At 41.2% G+C, this 18,763-nt stretch overlaps 1 protein-coding gene across 5 annotated transcripts in view; it reads right to left on the bottom strand.

Annotated features, from left to right (window-relative positions):
* Nucleotides 1–906: 906 nt before the first annotated feature.
* STON2 (stonin 2) overlaps nucleotides 907–18,763 on the bottom strand; it is a 150,826-nt gene continuing 132,969 nt past the window's right edge. For all 5 annotated transcript variants that reach the window (XM_033416828.2, XM_004262303.3, XM_033416741.2 and 2 more), the window contains 3 exons: nucleotides 15,432–17,270; nucleotides 9,579–9,781; nucleotides 907–7,957 (listed from right to left, as the gene is read on the bottom strand). In XM_033416828.2, the coding sequence (XP_033272719.1) occupies nucleotides 7,874–7,957; nucleotides 9,579–9,781; nucleotides 15,432–17,270 (2,126 nt within the window). In that variant the 3' untranslated portion in view covers nucleotides 907–7,873. The remainder of the gene's footprint in view (nucleotides 7,958–9,578; nucleotides 9,782–15,431; nucleotides 17,271–18,763) is intronic.

Below are 18,763 nucleotides of genomic sequence, written 5' to 3' on the forward strand. Positions count from 1 at the left end.
CTCTGTTTCTTTCTTGTTTACTCCAAAAAAACTTTGTTTTCTTGCGTTTAATCTTTTCCCTAGACCAAAATACCCTGCACATTGTAGACAGATTCGTCTTTCTAGAATAATGCTCTATTGCCCAGATTCTGAAGTGGCTTCATAGCATTTATTAGATTGAGTCCACGCTCAACCTGGAGGCCAGCTCTTCCACAGCATGGCCTCACTGTCACTCTTACCTGTTGATGTGCATGAACCCCTCACCCAGGTCGGGCTCACCTGCTAATCCAACCACTTTACACCTGCCTCTTCCCAACCCCAAACTCCCTTCCTCTTGCCACTGAGCTAAATTTTACCCCCACCTCCAGATCTCACTGAAAAACCATCTTTCTTGTGAAAATCTCCCAAGTATTCTAGTCCATATTGATTTTTTTTCTGTCTATGTTGACATTGGTCTCTTGGATTCATCAATCAGTTGAACAGTTATTTGTTGAGTGCTGACAGTGTGGCCAAGAACGTAATGCAAATACTGTTATTGATTATGTGCTGTTACATTTCTAATTTACTTATATGTGTATGTACTTACTGCCAAAAACAAACCACCTTAGGAACTGTTTGTTTTCTCATAGAAATAGACCCAAAATATCAATGCGATAAATATATCTTGAATTGACTAAAGTATATTCATGATAAACTTAACTAGGATACAGGTCACTTGTTAACTTGTCAGCTTATGATCACTAACTATATTAACAGGGTGATGAATCTTCTTAATAATAAATATTTTTTATTATGCTTGACCTCATTAAATCTTGCATAGTGACAGATATTGTTTTAAAATTTTTATTACCAGCTCTTTTTCCTAGCTCAAAAAGGGTATTACAGATGATAATCAGCAGAACAAGTAAAAACAAAACCTCACCTCTATAGAGTTAGCCAGTGTGTAGACTTTATTACATAGGCACATTTTTTTTAAGTAAGCTGTTTTTAACATAAAATAAATCACATAGTACAAGCAGTTACATTGAATGAGGACAGATGATTAAGGAAGGAAAAGCCAAGCCTTGGATCAGCTGAATCATTCACTGGATCTTGGGTCCCTCCATCCTGACACATTGAAATGCTCTATGAGCATTACAAAAATGGAGAGTGAGGAGGGGGTGCTTTTTTAGCGCTCCCTGGCTTAAAACACTGATTGATTTTGTTTCATTTCTTGAATATGGTAAACTTTCTCCAGGTTCTGTTGGCAGGTTGACTGACACAAAGGTTAAATGCATGCTGACTTAGGGTCAGAGGAGTTCATATTCTTCCCTCTGTCACCCCAGTACTTCAAAACCCTTAGATGCTTTGGTCCAACAGGTTGCTGTCAGGATCTGATTGCACATCTGCTTTCCCAGAACCGCTCCCATTGGAAACCACGTGTGGGTGCTGACCCTGAAGCACACAGAGGCCAGATAGCGGTGCTTAAGGCTTCAGTCACAGTGCGGCTAGATGGTGTCCACAGCCAGCACTGAGGGTTTGATCTGAGGCAGAAGGTGGGACTGAACAGGAAGAGGATGCTAAAATTCCTTTACTTTGTCCGGCTGGAATTGAGCCATTATATTTGAGCAACTCTTAGTATAGGAATCTAAAATCAAACTAACACATACCACGAAAGAGATGCTATTTTGTAGCTTGTACACATTTTTTAAAAATAATTACATTTTCATGTTACTAAGAGACTGTGAGGATAGGGAGGACCGACCCTTTCATCTCCTTTTGCCATAACTGTGTTACAGATAGTCCCAGAATGTTTACTAAGTTTGTTTTCCCCCTCGATTTCTGCAGTCTTTTGTATAAAAGGATATATCTGTAAATTGTTGATCATCCCGACATAGCCCCTTGGAGGGTTAGACCGACTTCTGCTTCAGGTAGTACCCAAATCCTATCAGTTCCTCTTCACCTTCACACCACTGTTGTGCTGGGTGATGCCAGAGGAACTTCCAGAGCAGTGTTCCAACTGATCTTCACCGTCCTTTTGATCCTCCATGTTTATCTGTGTTTTGAAGGCAACTACAAAATAGAGGACTGCAGGGTTGTCTGGGCAGATAGTAAAGGATAGAGACATTAAAAGAGAAAAGATGGGCCAGCTGCTTTTCCCAGTATTCAAATTTTAAACTTCTTGGTTCTTAAGATTATATGAAGAGTCCTATTGATATGAAGTATCACTGACAGTGGCACCAAAGACAGTTTGTAAAATAATCCGTAACACTGGAGCTGGAAAGGATCTGAGGGAACAATCAGTCCAGCGTCCTCACTTTTTTAGCTGAGGTTTCTGAAGCCCAACTGGGAAAATTGCAAGTGACTTAACATGATGATTGTCTTCATGACTGTGTCCTTTAAAGATTCAGAGAAACCCCAATTCTCCCTTGATAAAGGGCACGCCCACCAATGTCTTTACATCAACAGTCCTCCGTGTCCTTGTGTTTGGCCTTAGCTCCCTTTAGGGAAGCTGGTTACTGGGACAGCACCTTGACCAAATACTTATTGAACTGAATTAATTCTGTTGTTTATCCCTGCTAGGCAATCTTTTATTATTCCTGGAGCTCCTTACATTTAAGGCCTCTAGTTCAAGTATTTTTATTTATTTATTTATTTTTTGCGGTACGCAGGCCTCTCACTGTCGTGGCCCCTCCCGTTGCGGAGCACAGGCTCCGGACGCGCAGGCTCAGCAGCCATGGCTCACGGGCCCAGCTGCTCCGCGGCAAGTAGGATCTTCCCGGACCGGGGCAAGAACCCGTGTCCCCTGCATCAGCAGGCGGACTCTCAACCACTGCGCCACCAGGGAAGCCCCTAGTTCAAGTATTCTGAGGTTTGGTGGCCAGTGCTGTATTTGTCATTTCTCTATATTTTTTCATATTGCCATTCTGTTTTTTGATTCTGTTCTTTTATAGCTTTTCTTTACATGCAGTTATTATTTGCCTCTCTCCAGGTGCTACCAAACACATTGCTATGGATAGTTTCTGCCTTTACAGGCCTGGAATTGCAAATTCAGAGATACTTTTTTTTCCCCCCAATTGTTAAAAGGACTAGACTCTAAATCAGGTTTGCTAAGGCACAGTATAAGAAATGTAAAAATTCCATATTCCTACTTTAGTTAATACATGGGAAAATACTACTGACACACACATTTATTTTCTACATTTATGTCTCTTTCACTTTTAATTCTTTAAATACATAAATATGAGTCGCAATATCCAAAGCAAGTTTCATTTAAAAAGAACATAATTAAATGGTAGAGAGATGGTGACTTGTAGGGAATTGGCACTTAGACATTGGTAATGACAGTATGTTTAGAAGGTGAAAATGCTATGACTAATTTTATATAAGAGCTGTCATGTTTTGAATGACACTTGTTAGTGAAATGTTAAGAGATAATTCCTTTACTAGATAATATTTTTTGTGGATTTAGCTTTTTGGTCAGTTTTGTTTGAATTTCCTGTTGCATTCTTAACATCACCTAAACTCTAGATATGCTAGAATTAACTTATAATCATTCGTAGAAGAGTTAAAGTTACCATTCCCACCTGGGAAAAATTTTAAAAGTAGGCTAAATGGCAGTGCTTCCTAGTCAAATCAACTTAATATTTTAAAGATTTTTAAGAAAAATTTCAGATCATTCTCTCTTTTCCCACCACGAAACTTATTATGAGATTTAAAGCAGCTCTGAAATCATGATGTCACTTCACACGTTTCAGCCTTACTACCCCAGGCCTCCATCTTTCTTACTATGGTGACAAAATAAATGCGCAGTAACATTGGTCAGTGGTTAATGTTGGGGAAAACAAAGATCTAGCACACCAAGACTGTCCATGTACTCTATTAAATGCTTTCTTCTCCCTCTCACCATTCGAATGGTCAAAGCTTAGGCTCACAGAGCTGTCTGACTTGCAAGAACAAAACTGAATCAATAATCTGGACTGTGACAGCATCTGTGCTACTGTTATCTTTGGGCACAAAAATGTTTTTCAATATGAATAAGATATACTGTAGTTTAAGTTCAGATGCACATTAAGTGCTTAAGTGCTGACAGTTATCACTAGTTGACAGTGGAGGCAAGGAAAGAAAAATTATTTAAGTTCTCCAGGAAATAGAAGCATGCTTGTGTGCTTTAATGTGTTTGATGATAAGTAAGGGTTAGGTAGCCTTAGAGTCTAAGCATCAGTATTCATTCAGCAAACATTTATTGAATACCTAAGTAATTTTCCTTTATTTCATTAATATGTTTATCCTATCAGCACAGGATTTAAGGTAGCTGAAACTTATTATATTCCAAACTAACTTGGTGGTAGGTACTAGAAACAAAGAATAAGAGCCATTTCTTGCCTCCATGGATCACATTTCTTGGGAATATGAATTTCTAGGGAAATAAGCTCCTGCCCTCATCTACAGGATTTGAAAGGAAATTACTCTAATTTCAAATAAGAAATATTTTACATTAAAAGAATGTTCTTGGGAATTCCCTGGCAGTCCAGTGGTTAGAACTCGGCGCTTTCAATGCAGTCGCCTGAGTTCAATCCCTCATCAGAGAACTGAGATCCCGCAAGCCGTGCAGCACAGCCAAAAAGAAAAGAAATGTTCTCATGGGTTATGAGCCCTGCCAATAATGCAGGAGGGTTGCATGGGGTGGGGGGTGGTGGGGAGAAGAAAATAGAAGAGAAAAAAAAACTGCACGGATTATATTTCATATGAGTAAAACGCACAATTTTGATAAGGCATAACTAGTATATTTACAAGAGTGGCAAAGGGAGTTTAATGGTACACCCACAAAGTACCTCATAGTCTCGTTTGATATATCATGAGTACATTTCTCATCCTCCTTTACTATAAAGTCAAAAAAGGAAGTCACCAGTCTCAAAAAAAAACACAGCTCTTAATATCATGGGACATCTAATTTATATTCTAATAGTAATAGTAAGACTATGTATTGGTAAAATGAACTCACTTCTAATATTTTCACATTACTGATAACATAGACAAGGATTATTTGTGGCCACACACACAAAATCCAAGTCCAGGGTGGCAAACTTAGAATCTGCATATCAAAAAGGTATTTGCCCAACAGTGTTTTCTATGTAGGCTATTAACAAAACTACATAGAAACGACATCTAAAAATATATAGTATTATATTTCCCACCCCCCCTAAATGCTACCCATAATCAACTTCCAAAAAACAGTAGAGGGAAAACAAATCTGATGAAATCAAGGTGGTAGGTTTTTAAAAATGAATGATAATATGATTGCTGAATGTAGATAGCATGGAAGGGATTTCCCCATCCCTTGGTTTAAAAAAAAAATGTCCAGGTGAAAGTACAAAGGCAATGAGAAATAACCAACAGGAAAAAAGGGTCCAACCACCGATACACATGTGATGCTAGCAGGTGAAGCAGAGATCTTGAGAGGGTGCACAGGTGCTAACCTTGGGTAGAGAAGGTGCTAGAATGACCTTCACCTTGCCAACTCTTCAACCCATTTCAATGTTTCTATAAGGAATCTCATGTGCTTTTAGCACAACAGGGGAAGGGCTAGGCCTTGGAGTCCTCAGTTGACAAAGACCTCTAGGGGACTCCACTGTATTTCAAAGAGCATGAAAAACCACTTATCAAACTAAAAACAGAGTCCTAATACTGTTGAAACGAAACCTATATGTAGAAGGGATCTTGTTAAGAATCTAGCCCAAATCCAATCTAAGAGTCCCTTTCATAGCATTTAGGATGGGTTATTTTAGCCTTTGGGCATTTGCAGCAACTGGAAGTTTTACTGTTTGAGTCCATTCCTCTTTAGAACAACTCATTACAAAGTTCTTTCTTACATTGAAGCAAACATCTGTCATCTATAAAGCTCCTCTTTTTGCCCTTTGAAGCAACACAGGGAAAGTCCAATTCCTCTCCCCTTTTATAGCTCAACAGAGATTTCAAGGCAGCTATTGTATCATTCCCTCTTTTTCCCTTTCCAGCTATACCTTCTGTTCTTCAGAGGAAGTATTCCCCTATTCCATGTATAATCACACTCTCCACAACCCTGGCCACCTGACGGGACACAATCAATTTATTAACATCTCTCTTAAAATGTGGTTCCCAGAACTGAACCCAGCCCTTCATCCAGATGTGGGCTGACCAGTGCAGCATGCAGGACTCCCTAGACTTCTGTTACCACAGGCTGAATGCATTAGTTTTGTGAATAGCTATGATATACTCCCGATTCAAAACTGAGCTCACTTCCCCAAGAAAACATTTTATACAAAAACTGCTGTGAAACCAGGACTTTCCAACACCCTTCCCATTAACACACACAGGTAAACACACACATAGGTACCCCATTTTGTACTTAGTGGGCTGCATTTAAGAAACTCAGAATATAGAGTTTCTCACTAATGCCTATTTAATTTCATCCTTTTAGTTTCAGTCTTATGTTCAGGTATTTCAAAAAATTACAATGATTTCTATATCCTAATGTCAATACATAGAATTCAGTGAATATTCACGGAATGAACTAATCCCGAATCTGCCAGTCAACAGACTAGTTATATGTCTATTTCTATGTCATCTACAAATCGGATAACCCTTACTCTATTCTTCATGGGAGAAACAGGAAGGCAGGTTAAAGCTGCCTTTAAATTGTTGAGCTCGTATCCTCTTTGGGATGCAGAGGTACAGAATGTGAGCTGGAACAGATGAAGAGAAAGAATATTGAGTGTCCTAGATTCTTGGAATCAGGATTTAGTGTTCCCAACATTAGAAAAATATGGCTTTCCCTCATCTCTACCCTAGAGTCTTCTGCCTTTTAGATCTATTACAATTCTGTGATTATCAAACTCTGAATTTTTAGGAAAAGCTCATACAAGCTCAGTTTTGAAACGGCTTTTAAAATGATCTTTTCAACTTATATTTCCTGTAAAGTTTGAGTTAAAGAGACACACAGCTGTCTATTGGCTATGAGGTATAAAAAGAGTTCCCAAATGCCCCTGACAAATGCCTGAGATACATGTATCCATCTGTTTCAGGAATCAAAAATGGCCTATACTTTTCAGTGTGAATTTGGAAATTCACTGAGATTTAAGCTGTCTCCTGAATTGAAGATAATCTTACAATGAATGTTCTTTTTCCCCAGAATGAAGAAAAGTAAGCTCAATTTTGCTTTCCCTTCAATAGCCACTCTTCGCAGAATGTGGGGCTACTCACAGAATTTAGAAGTGTCCTCTTGTGCCTTTTTTCCATTGTCTACTGTGACTCAGGGTGATGAACCCTGGGACTGATGCCTTAGAAAGATGGAAAAAGTGTTTCAGTCAACACTATCTAGAACCAGGAGGGAAGCATCTCAAAAACTTCTGTTGCACAGTGTTAACATTTGAAGAATGGAGACACCTATGAAAGGTCTAGCAGACCCAAAGAGGAAATCGGTTTTGTACCTTTTCTCAACTTTTTCTAAGGGGAGTGACAGGGATGGAGTCTTAGTTAATTAACTTCTCAAGATTCTTTTCCAGAAACTGATGTAAGTGACAGATGAACATCGGAAGGAAATCATGCCAACAATGATGTTGGGAGTTTCTTTTCCTGACTTTATCAGTCACAAACCATACCCAAGTGCTGTGAGATAAGCAGAGTGGAGAGGAGGCTTAATTATACAGTAAGCTCCAAAAAGTCAGGTGATGCAGGTGCTTCAGGCATGATCAGAGCCTCTCCAAAGCAAGCACCTTAGGGCTTCCTGTTAGAATACAGGTAACTACAAACAGGGAGGTCCAATACACTGTTCCCAACGTGGAGTAGCCATGGTAGGCAGTGCCTTGAACTTCAGCTATTCAGGAAGACATCCTGTCGTGATGCTTAGGTCAGGGCCCCCTGCAGTAGGGCTTCGTCACTGGACCCCACACTCCTTGGGATTTTCCATTTCATCTCCTTCAAAGTCTGGCTTCAAACTCTTCTTTTGCTCAATTTCCACCTGTCAAGAATAAAAGTTGGAGAGAAATATCAGAAGAAATATCAGGAAAACATCCCAACAAATAAATACACCAAAAGAGAAAAGCTCACTAGGTTCTTTGAGAGTCCTTGTAATTTGGTTAATGTTCTGGGCTTTAGTCACACCAAGCTACTGGCCATGTGTATATTATGGCTCTGTCTTTGCACATGCCCTTTGCTTGGTCTGGAATTCCTCTCCCTCTCAGTCCACCTGGAAAATTCTTATTCTTTGCCTTACACAGATACTCAAAGGTCACCTCTTCTGTGAAGCTATTCTTGACTCACCAGGTAGAGTCAGGTGCTCCTCTGTGTATATTCCCACTACACCCTGGACCCGCTACACCACAGACTTCGTAGGACAGGGCAGGCCCTTGTTCACTATTGTACCCCTATGATATGGGCATACAGCAGGCAATCACAAAGGTTTACCAAATGAATGAATTCCTTTGCAGCTGGCTCTTTACACTCTCCGTTATTTTATCCCTTTAAAAAGTCTCCAAATGGATAGGTATTGTAGTGTTTACGGTTCTGCCTATATCTTTTGGAAAATACTGTAGCTGTAACTGTAAAGAGATTAATAAATTAATCTTGCCTTGAGAGTGATATACCTCATCTGAAGCCTTTGATAAATCAGGCAGGGAATCCTTTGAGCTGAAGGAGTTTCATAATTAAAGCCGCTCTTCTCAATACCACTTGGATATTTATGATGAGGGAAACAATTCAAGACAGAACAGTTGACTAGGGTCATGTTTGAGGAAAGTGCTGGGTTCTTTCCTGGCCACAAGATGGAGTATTTGTTCTTTCTGGTAGTTTAATGTTTTAAATCACACAAGTAAGGAAATATTTAAAGAACAATTAAATGATCATATAAATCTAAGGATGTCATTACGAATAGAAAATTATTAAACCACTTTGCCAAATCCTTCTTCAGTAACCCCCTGTTTTCCGTCTTTGGCATATAATCTCCTATTGAATTTCTAACTACTCAGGATACAATACTATTTGTGTCGGAAATCTCCAACTTCATTTCCTCCTTCACAGCCCTGATCCTGTTACTATTATAGAAGCTTGCCTGGCTTTTGAGTTTGTCCAGTTATAGCCCAGTGACCAGGTTGTATGACTTGGTATATGTCATACTTCACTATGACATACTGTCATACATAGTGTCATACTTCACTATGTAAACTTCATTCAGATCCACTTCATCAACACCTGGAGCTGAAATATATGCTTTGGGTTAGCATTTTCCTGACCCTCTCTCCACTTCCAAACTCACTCCCCTGCACATAAATTATATGACAAATGAGTAATAATAATCCCATTACCCCATTACTCTGTTGTTGTTCATGACGACTGAAAGACATTATATACTCCTCCTTCATCAGCCTGTACTTCTCTTTCCAACCTTTCTCTTGCCTGCTAGAGAGATTATTCATTTAACTCAGAGCAGACTCAACCACAGCTATGCATGGTAAACCGCCTGCAAGGTGGTAGGAGAATACCCTGCACCCTGGGCAGGCACTGCTAAAAGGAATGAGAAGGGGGAGGGCATGGGGGTGCACAGACAGACTTGGAAACATGAGCCAGATGCCTCCCGAGGCTACCTTGTAGCTGTAGTGTGCAGAATAATTGACCCACTTCCTGACGTCGGTCTTGTCTTCCACAGAGATGGATCTTACGGCAGCTTTGGAGGCAGAAGTTGTAGGCATGCTGAACTCGACGTTAATGTGATTGGCAAATCTGGAAGGCACTTCCCGGTCAGAGCCAAGTTCAAGATGGCAGAAGAAACAGTGTGGGTGACCAGAAGCTATGAAAGAAAGACAAAGAATCTAGGGTTCAGGTTCTTTGGGGAGGAAGTAGAAGAGCCTCAATAACAAACAAAAGGAGGCCTGGCAGTCTTTAAGAGCATCCAACTCTGAGCAGAGAATCTGCCTCGGCAGAAATCACACTGTATGTGCTTCAGACCTTTTGACATAACATCTGACTACAGTAGCCTGGTATCCTAGCAATAAAACCCATGACCTGAGAAATGGAGTGCTTTCTGCCTGCTCAGGTCAGAGTGCTATGTGAACACAGTGTAAATACTATGAAATAGAGGTTGTATATTGGCAGAAAGGAATAAAAGAGATCAGCACTTAGCACCTAATAAAACATCAAAGACGGCCACCTGGAGCAAAATCATCAATTTCCTTCGGAAGATGAATTTTCTTAATAGCATTTGATTTTTTTTTTTTTTTTTTTTGCGGTATGCAGTCCTCCCACTGTTGTGGCCTCTCCCGCTGCAGAGCACAGGCTCCGGACGCGCAGGCCCAGCAGCCGTGGCTCATGGGCCCAGCCGCTCCGCGGCATGTGGGATCTTCCCAGACCAGGGCACGAACCCATGTCCCCAGCATCGGCAGGCGGACTCTCAACCACTGCGCCACCAGGGAGGCCCAGCATTTGATATTTCTTTTTAAATGCTTTTGGCATGTTTTTTTGGTGAACAGCATATAAAAATGACAAAGCCCTTAGAAACAGCACATATGCTTTAGGGAAGCACGTGGAACGCTGGAGAGAATACAGACTAATAGTCAGGATACCTGGGTTTGACCTGCAGTTCTCCTAAGTGCAGAGATCCCACACCCAAGTCCTTTTTGTTCTCTCCAGGCCTCAATTCCTCATGTGTGAAGTGGCGAGTTGGGCGGGGGTGGAAAAGGGTAGGCTGGATAATGCCAGGCATCGTCCCTTACCGCTATTTAACTCTATAAATCTATGGCTAGTTCTACTGTATTTGGAAGGCAAACTTACGGTCTGATTTTCATTTGAGGACTGTTATTAGATTATTTGAGGGAAAAGAGTCAGAACTTAGTTCTATGACGATCACCACCGCAGCATCGTCCTCGCTCATCAGATGTAACAGGAAACGTTTGTTGATAACTCTAAGCCAAGTACTGTGCTTTATGCAGATTCTCTCACTTCTCTCTCTTCATAACAGTCCCCTGAGGTCATAATTATTACGCTGCACAAATGAGGAAACTAAGGCTTCAGGAGGTAAGGTCAACTGCCTAAGGTCATAGCTAGAAAGTGGCAGAGCCAAGAACTGGACCCAGCAGTCTGACTCCCAGATGTTCTTAACCCGTTTGTCTGAGTCATAACCTCACAGTCCTCAAACCTCAAGACAGGTTTGCAGGGTGACAGGGGTGGAGAAAAAGGAAGCTGTAAGAAACCCATAAAGCAACTCACTGTGGATAAACCATGTGACTCTGGCTTCATTATGTAACTGAAACAGCCCTTAGTTATCCGAGTTTCCCCAAATAAACAGTTCCAATTTCCTTTATTGGTCTGGGCAGGACTTTTTAATCTCGGAGCCTGAGGACATACACACCCGCTCTCCAAGGAAAACATAACAGAGTGAAGTATTTGTTTTGCTCTGTTTCACAAATGTAACATATTTCAATGGGTCTTTCTAAAGAGTAATACTTTGGAAAATTAATTGAAAAAATTGCAGTTTTTTAGGAAAGGAATTTAAGATATATGTAGTAGTAAAAATTACATTATTTGAAAATGAATCCAATTTTTTAAAACTGTGTACCACAGATGTAATTATATAGCTGTCACTTACTGAACACTTATTACAGGCCAGAGACTGTGCTAAACACTTAAAAACATTACTAATTCCTTTCTTAATGAGCTAGGTGTTAATAACCCTATTTTATAAAAGAGGAAACTTGAGATTTCTCTGAAAGGTTTAAGTAAATTGCCTGAGGTCACACAGCCATTAACTTGTAGTACTGGGAATAAAACTCATTATCTAACTGACTCCAAATTATGTCCTACACTCCTCTCAATAGATTGCTATAGATTTAGATCATTACAAAGTATTTAGAGGAGTTTCTTAATTTAATTCAATAGCAACCTGAACAACAGTTTTATCTAATTACCCTTATTTACACATGGTTGGAACACTGAAAATCATAACTTTCCACAAAACTGACCCCCCTCTTCTCACCCCACCAAAGCATATTCACAGAAAATTCTATGAAAGCAACGTTCTCTCTTGAGTTCTAGCATCAGCTAATGCATGTGTAGGGCTAGTGGACAGATAGGGAAGTACAATTTTGAAAGCTAATACAATTTAATTCATGTTAATGAACTAATGAGCTCACATTATGTCATCTTCCTTGATGAAGCTGAGAAAATTTAATATTAAAATTCAGATTTCTATTTTCCATAGAAGGGGAATCATATTAGAATTGTTTTCCCTTCACCTGATCTAATGAGAACTGGAATTCCAGCAAAGAAAGCTACCTATGCAGAACAGAATGTTTTGTTTCCTGGCAGACAATCTGGGAAAGCACAGAAACTTGTTCTGGTGCCTTCTAGGATTAAAGGAAAGCTCTTGGGATTAGGACGGGAGGGGTCCTGGGAGAGCACAGATAGAGGGACCCTGCTGGTGGGAGCCATGTTGGAATCCAGTGGCAGCTTGTAAGCCTTTTGATGGCTTGACTGGGATAAGCCTGCTGTGGCTGCAGACTTGAGGTGCCAACAAAGCCCAGGATGCCAGCCTGCTGGCCCATGCTGCCCTGCAGTCTGACCATCCTACCTGTTGGGGCTAGGGTTGCAGGGCCACTGCAGGTGGGAGCAGATGTGCAGAGGTTCAGTCCTCTTTCACTGTAAGTAGAGGTGTGAGGATTATGAAAAATGGCCTATGAAAGGCACCTTCCCAAAGCTATCTCAAGACTAAGAAGAGCTCAGAAAAGGGACAGTTACTAACAGATCATCGTCAATTCTCTGGCTTCATGGATGGAGCAGTGGATGGGGAGGGCAGGGGCTGGGCACAGAGAATACCAGCAATGGTAAGAACTTGCATTCTGACTGGAATTCAGATCCTGTACATCTCAAGTTTCCAGAAAAAGGGTGCTATTAATTTCCTGAACTGACACAGAAATATACCATTGGCCAGAAGTAGAAATAAGAAGCTCTTGGGGGGATTTCATGTCTAAAAATACACAACCATGACAGCAAAAGCAGTAATTGAGTGGGGGGTAGGTTTACGTGAGAAATATCCCCAAATATCCTTATGCTGTCCTTATGTATTTTAAAAATCATTCACAAATAAGGTTCCAGTAATCTAGAAATACATATGTAGTATAAAGGCTGCATTTACTTGGCCTTGAGCCTACTTAACACTACCCCGCTGGGAAGCATTAAGGAAAGTGGTTGCTGAGGACTATTTATTCCATGCCCTGCATCTGCTCCCTTTTTATTCTGGTAACAATCTTTTTTTTTTTTTTTTTTTCTTTTTTCTTCCTCTTCGAGAAATACTCTTCCCCAGCACTGCATGTCATCTTGGTGGTCATGTCAGTCAAAATGCCCTGTCCTCCCTTTTACTCTTGGGAAGTGGCACAAGGACAGAAAATGGCCTGTGATGGTTTGTCCCAAAGGCTGCAGCCTGAGGAGACATCCACAGTTCCTGCTATCAAGAGCTATCCTTTCTGAAGCCTGTTTCTTCCTTCAGTTCTGTGAGCTATCTGTATCTTTCCAACAATTTATTTCTTTTTGCTAAAAGAAGCCAGTCAGTCTCTGCTGCTTATAAAGCCCCTCACATGGTTCTTTTAAATATTTGAGAGAAAGAACTTTGAAACAAATGGGGTATGTGTGTACACACTGAGAAAACTGAAAATCTCTGTCCTCATAGTGGAAGTAACTTTGAGTTTGTGTCTGTTTTGTGTCATCTACTAAGAGGCAGCTCTGGTATGGAGAAAAAAGACCCCTGGATGTGATGAGTCACGTCACTCCCGGTCCTTAATTTTCTCATCTGTGGAATGGAGAGGTTTGACTAAGTTATCCCCAAGGTCCTTTCGAGCTCGAAAATCCAATTATTCCATAATGAAGTGATCTGAATACATGCTTAGTAAATTGCAGAGCTAAAAATTCCAGTAAGCATAAACCTGAGGTCTTTTCTCATGTCAAGCCTCTTGCGGGTTAAACAGTAATTTTCCCCGTTACCTCAGTTCTCTTCTCAAGGGCATCCGTGCCAAAGGAGAATTGAGGGTTTCTCCTTTCTGCCATCAATTCACATCGGCCTCATGGCTGAGGCAGAAATCACAGTGCTATCACCAGGAGAATACAGTGCTGATTTTAGGGAAATGAATAAGCAAGCTCAGAGAGGAAGACTTTATGTTAAGAATTCTGTCAGTTTAGAAATAGGGGGTGGCAAATCCAGCCTCAAACACAGAGGTCCAATTGTCTTTTCAGTTTGCACTGCTACACCCAGTGTCTGACAAGAAAGCCCTGGTGTGTGTCCACTGCCTGGCCTGCCTAGGGAGTTGGCCAGATCGTATTGCTTCTTGGCTTCACGTTGTTTTACATTTAGGGTAACACAGCCACTCCACACTCAGAACAGGAAATGAAGACTCCAGTCATACTGTTAGGATTTAATAGTGAGAATGGAAAAAAGAATATCTGCATAAGAGAAAGACTTTAACCAACAGTTTTTCCAAACCTCTCTCTTTCTTTCTTTTTCTTTTCTTTTTTTTTTTTTTCTGGCCCAAATACCCACTTTTTTAACAGATGAGCGAAGTTTATTATAAACAAGAAAAGTGATTTAAAGGGTCACAGGATCATGGGCTTATTGCGTACCACTGGGGTCACCCAGACTTACTCTAAGAAACAAAGCTATTAGAGCTGGTTTGATTACTCCTTAGTTTTGTCATTTCACCAAATCTCACTGGACCCATGAGGAAAGTCATTGCCTTCAGGCTCACTCAAGCACAGAAGCACCCCTGCTAGCTGGGAGCAGGCCAGCTAGGGCTGGTAAACTGTCTCCTTTGTTTAAATTAAACATCCCTTCCCTTACTTTCTGTCCTTTTGGATTTCAGTCCTTTTGGACCTTCATGTCCTGGCTGGATCTTCAGTCTGATCAGAAGCCCCTTCCCCATCTCCAGATCCTGGCTCTGAACTTGGGATGTTATGATTGACAGGCCTTGCACAGGGTGACTGGAATCATAGATCTAACTCTTGGCCTGTACTGTACACATGATTGGCCATAAACTGGCTCTTTTACCTATACTTGGGGCAACAGACATCTCTTCAAAGCCCAGAAGCCTTCTAGGATCTGGAAAAGGATAGCTTCCAACACCAGATAAAACTTTAATGAGTCAGAAAAGAATACAGAATCATAAGCTGCCTTGGAAATCTGCTTAGCAGCCCAGCTGAGAAGAATAATGCATAGTTTTATGGAAGAACTGTGATAGTAAGAGAGTAGAAAGATGGAGTGAACTGGGTCATGCATGTTTGTTAAGTACTTTGCTCAAATATTTTTGTTTTTCTGGTCCCCCATTCCCCCATCCCTCCCCATCATCATTCCTATCACATAACAAAAACCAGCACTTCATAGGGAAAGAGAATGTGGAACTTTGATCCCAGCTCTTTCACAACCATGTGGCAGTTTTCACAGAAGAGAAAGCTCTGCCTACCTGAGTTTTTGTCAGGCAGTCGGTTTATCCTCCACACAATGGAGTTGAAGGCATGCTCATACTTCGCAGTTCCCAGAGTTACTCTCATGACAGGCTCAGAGCCAGACAAGCTAGTTGAGCCAAAACTTGCCCCCCGGTTCACTTTGGCTTTCAGAGACTTTTCCCCCAGGACACTTTCCCTGCGGAAGTTTTTCACCCACTCACTGGGCACAGGGTAGCGAACCATCACATTCTCACAGGGAACCTGAGTGAGAGGATCACAGTTAGAGGAGAAGCCAGATGACATCCTCAGCCAGCTCTGCACCTCCACCTCTGCCCCACTGATGCTTGCCACAGTCCTGAGTGTGAATGGCAAGGTCTTCTCGGCAAATACTGTCCTGAACCTCATTAGCTCAAGTCGGCAGGCGTCCAAAGGGTTGAACAGAATAACCCGTGAGCTGTTGAATACATCCTCATCCACACACCTGTGAAAATGGCACTCATGGAGCTTGATCCACTTTGTGGTGGTGGTGGGCATGATGTCTTGCCGGGAAACGATTTCGTTCCCTTTGACGAGGACATCATTGAGACCCAAGCGGCACTCGGCAAGGCCAGAGAGGAAACTCAGGATGTGGACCCGTGTCAAGACACGGTGCTGGAGAATCTGGTTGTCTCCTTTGCTCACAAGGCCAGAGAATTCATCTCGGACATCCACTGCAATCTCCTCTTCAAGGTAGTTCAAGCCAACTGTGCACAAGTCCATTGACAACACCGGCAGGTCCATGAGACGGTCCTGAACTGCACGGATGAAGCTCAGGAAGTCATCGTAATTGGTGGTGCCCAGCTTAATCACTTGTTCCCTCTCGGCCACGTGGGCCACGGCAGGTTTAGGCTGGTATTTCTTCTTCTCCTTGTAGGTGACGCGGTCTATCCGCAAGCTGTGGATCCTGCCGTTCTCATCATAGTTTTGGAGCCGGGGCTCTGAAATCTCATGGCAGATCTCCAGCTTGAACTCACGGAATGGCTTTTCTAAGCCCTTCTCATAATACAGCTGCAGATACCCACTGTCTGTCAGTTTGATGTAGATGGGTCCCCAGTGCCTAGAGGACATGATGTTTTTCTTCTCAGGGATCCTAAGCATCATGGGCCAACCATCCTTGGGCTGGGACAGTGCGGAACCTGGTGGGTCGTCATCTAGTTCAATCCAGGCTATTGGGTCATCATCAGGGAGTGTTGTACTCCCTAAGTGATCGGGATCCTCAAGTTGGAGTCGTTTGAGTTTTTCAACAGTATCACAGTGTGACTGGTTTTTGCTTGAATCATCAAAACTGATGGCATCCTTGTAGATGACAATGAGAGAATCTCTTTGGCTTTTGCCTGTGGTACCAGACATGGAATTGTCTTGGGAGCGCCTCTCCTGCTCCTCAAAGAAAGCGCGGAAAGGGTTTATAGGGGAGGGTTGTACATCCTGTAGAGTCTCATTCAGAAAAGGATTGGTTGCCCTCCAAAGAGGAGCCTCAGGCACGGAAGGCGGACGGTTTAAGGAGGAAATGTCCAGCTTCTGAACTTTGGAGAAGTTCATCAAAGTGCTCTTGGGACGTTCCCTCTTCTTAAATGACCCAGTTGAGTTACAAGGTACATCTGGGATCACAGATGCAAGAGGTGGTGTTTTCGGCTTCAGAGGAGAGGTGATTGGTGGCAAAGGGCTGCTGACTTCATTGTCATCAAAAGTGACCCAGCTAGGGAAACGAGCAGAGGTCACTAGAGTGGCGGGGTGTCCGTTCATAGCTGGACTGCTGGCCTGCCAGTTGATGGCCTCCATCTCTACCTCTTCATCTTCCTGAAGAGAGGAAGAATTGTCTAAAAGGAAAAGGAGAACATATGAAGGGCTGCTATTCAGGGCCTCTAGAGGTATAGGAATGAGGGATGACTAGAATTTTATATGGAATCCAGTAAATTCCAAAGCATTTCATTACTTGTCCTCAAGTGTTTCGTCTGGGCACAGCTCTCACAGTTTTGTAATAAGCAGTAAGAATACAAATGTCAATACAGAAGCACTGATAGGACCCAGGTCCCTTGCAATTTAACTCTTATACATTCTCCCTTTATTTTATCGAAGTTTCTGGAATAGTTTTTTTTCTTGACTCTAAAGTATGTATTCTTATATTTTTAAACATTGAAAACTACCTCCTACATAAAATGATATAAAGCTGATCTCATTGAACAAAATAAGCCATATGCTCTAAGTGATAATATGATTGCAAATAATGTAATCAGAGAGATTTTTACCCAAATGTGGTAAATAAATATTAAAGACAAAATGTTAACATCCTTAATATGAAATAAATTTACACAAGTGAATAACAAAAATACAAAAACTTGAATACAGGCAAAGGACATATACAGACAACCCAGGAAAGAGAAAGGAAAAATGTCTAATAACCATGTAGAAAATGTTCCGTCTCACTAGTAATAAGAAAAACGTAAATTAAACCCCAAAAATCAGTGAAGATTTTTAAAGTTTTAGTATTCGATGAGGGTAAAGGTGCTATAATATGAACAGTAAATAGACCCTTAATGGGACCGTAAGTTGCTACAAACTCTCTGAAAATGGTTTGGCAATTTGTATTAAGGGTCTTACAAATATTCATGAACAATGACTTAGTAATCTCACCCTAAGGAAATAAATCCAAATTAGGAACCAAGTTTTGGGTGAACGTTAAGAAACTGAGGCATACAATGGAATAACAAGCAGCCATTAAAATGTTTACAAGTTCGTATAACATGAGAAAATGCTCCTGACATTAATCTCTTCTTTTTTCTCTAAAATACTTTCCATCTTGGGGTTTAATTTATGGGGAAAAAAAAAAATTATTACAAATAAAACTCCACCCTAGCAGGGCCTTCGAGGAAGGAGATACAGGAGTTGAGTTTCGATGCAGGAAGACCCAGACCTTTTCAGTAAAGATGCTGTGTGTCTGCTGGGGTTATAGGAAGGAGGAGGAAATGAGGCCTTTATAAAGCAAGGAGTGGATTCTGAGGAAGGAATGGCACAGAAAACAAATCTGTATCTGGCATATAGTAAATGCTCAGTGAAGAACTGTTAATTGAATGAGTGAGAAAAAACTTTGCTTTGGAGCAGTTCTATTCTCTCTGTCTCTGGAGGAATGTGTATGGGGATCTCTGCTGCCATTCCACCCACTGTTTTTACTGTCAGAAATTTGGAATCAAAGAGAAATGAATACTCAAATGGTTAAGTCAAATAGTTGGCTTTTCTTACCATCCTGCTAAATCTTCACAAATATCATATCCAACCACACCAAATGAGCAATGTCACATATAATTAAACATGT

The sequence above is a fragment of the Orcinus orca genome, chromosome 2, assembly GCF_937001465.1.
Source record: "Orcinus orca chromosome 2, mOrcOrc1.1, whole genome shotgun sequence".
NCBI lineage: Eukaryota > Metazoa > Chordata > Mammalia > Artiodactyla > Delphinidae > Orcinus > Orcinus orca.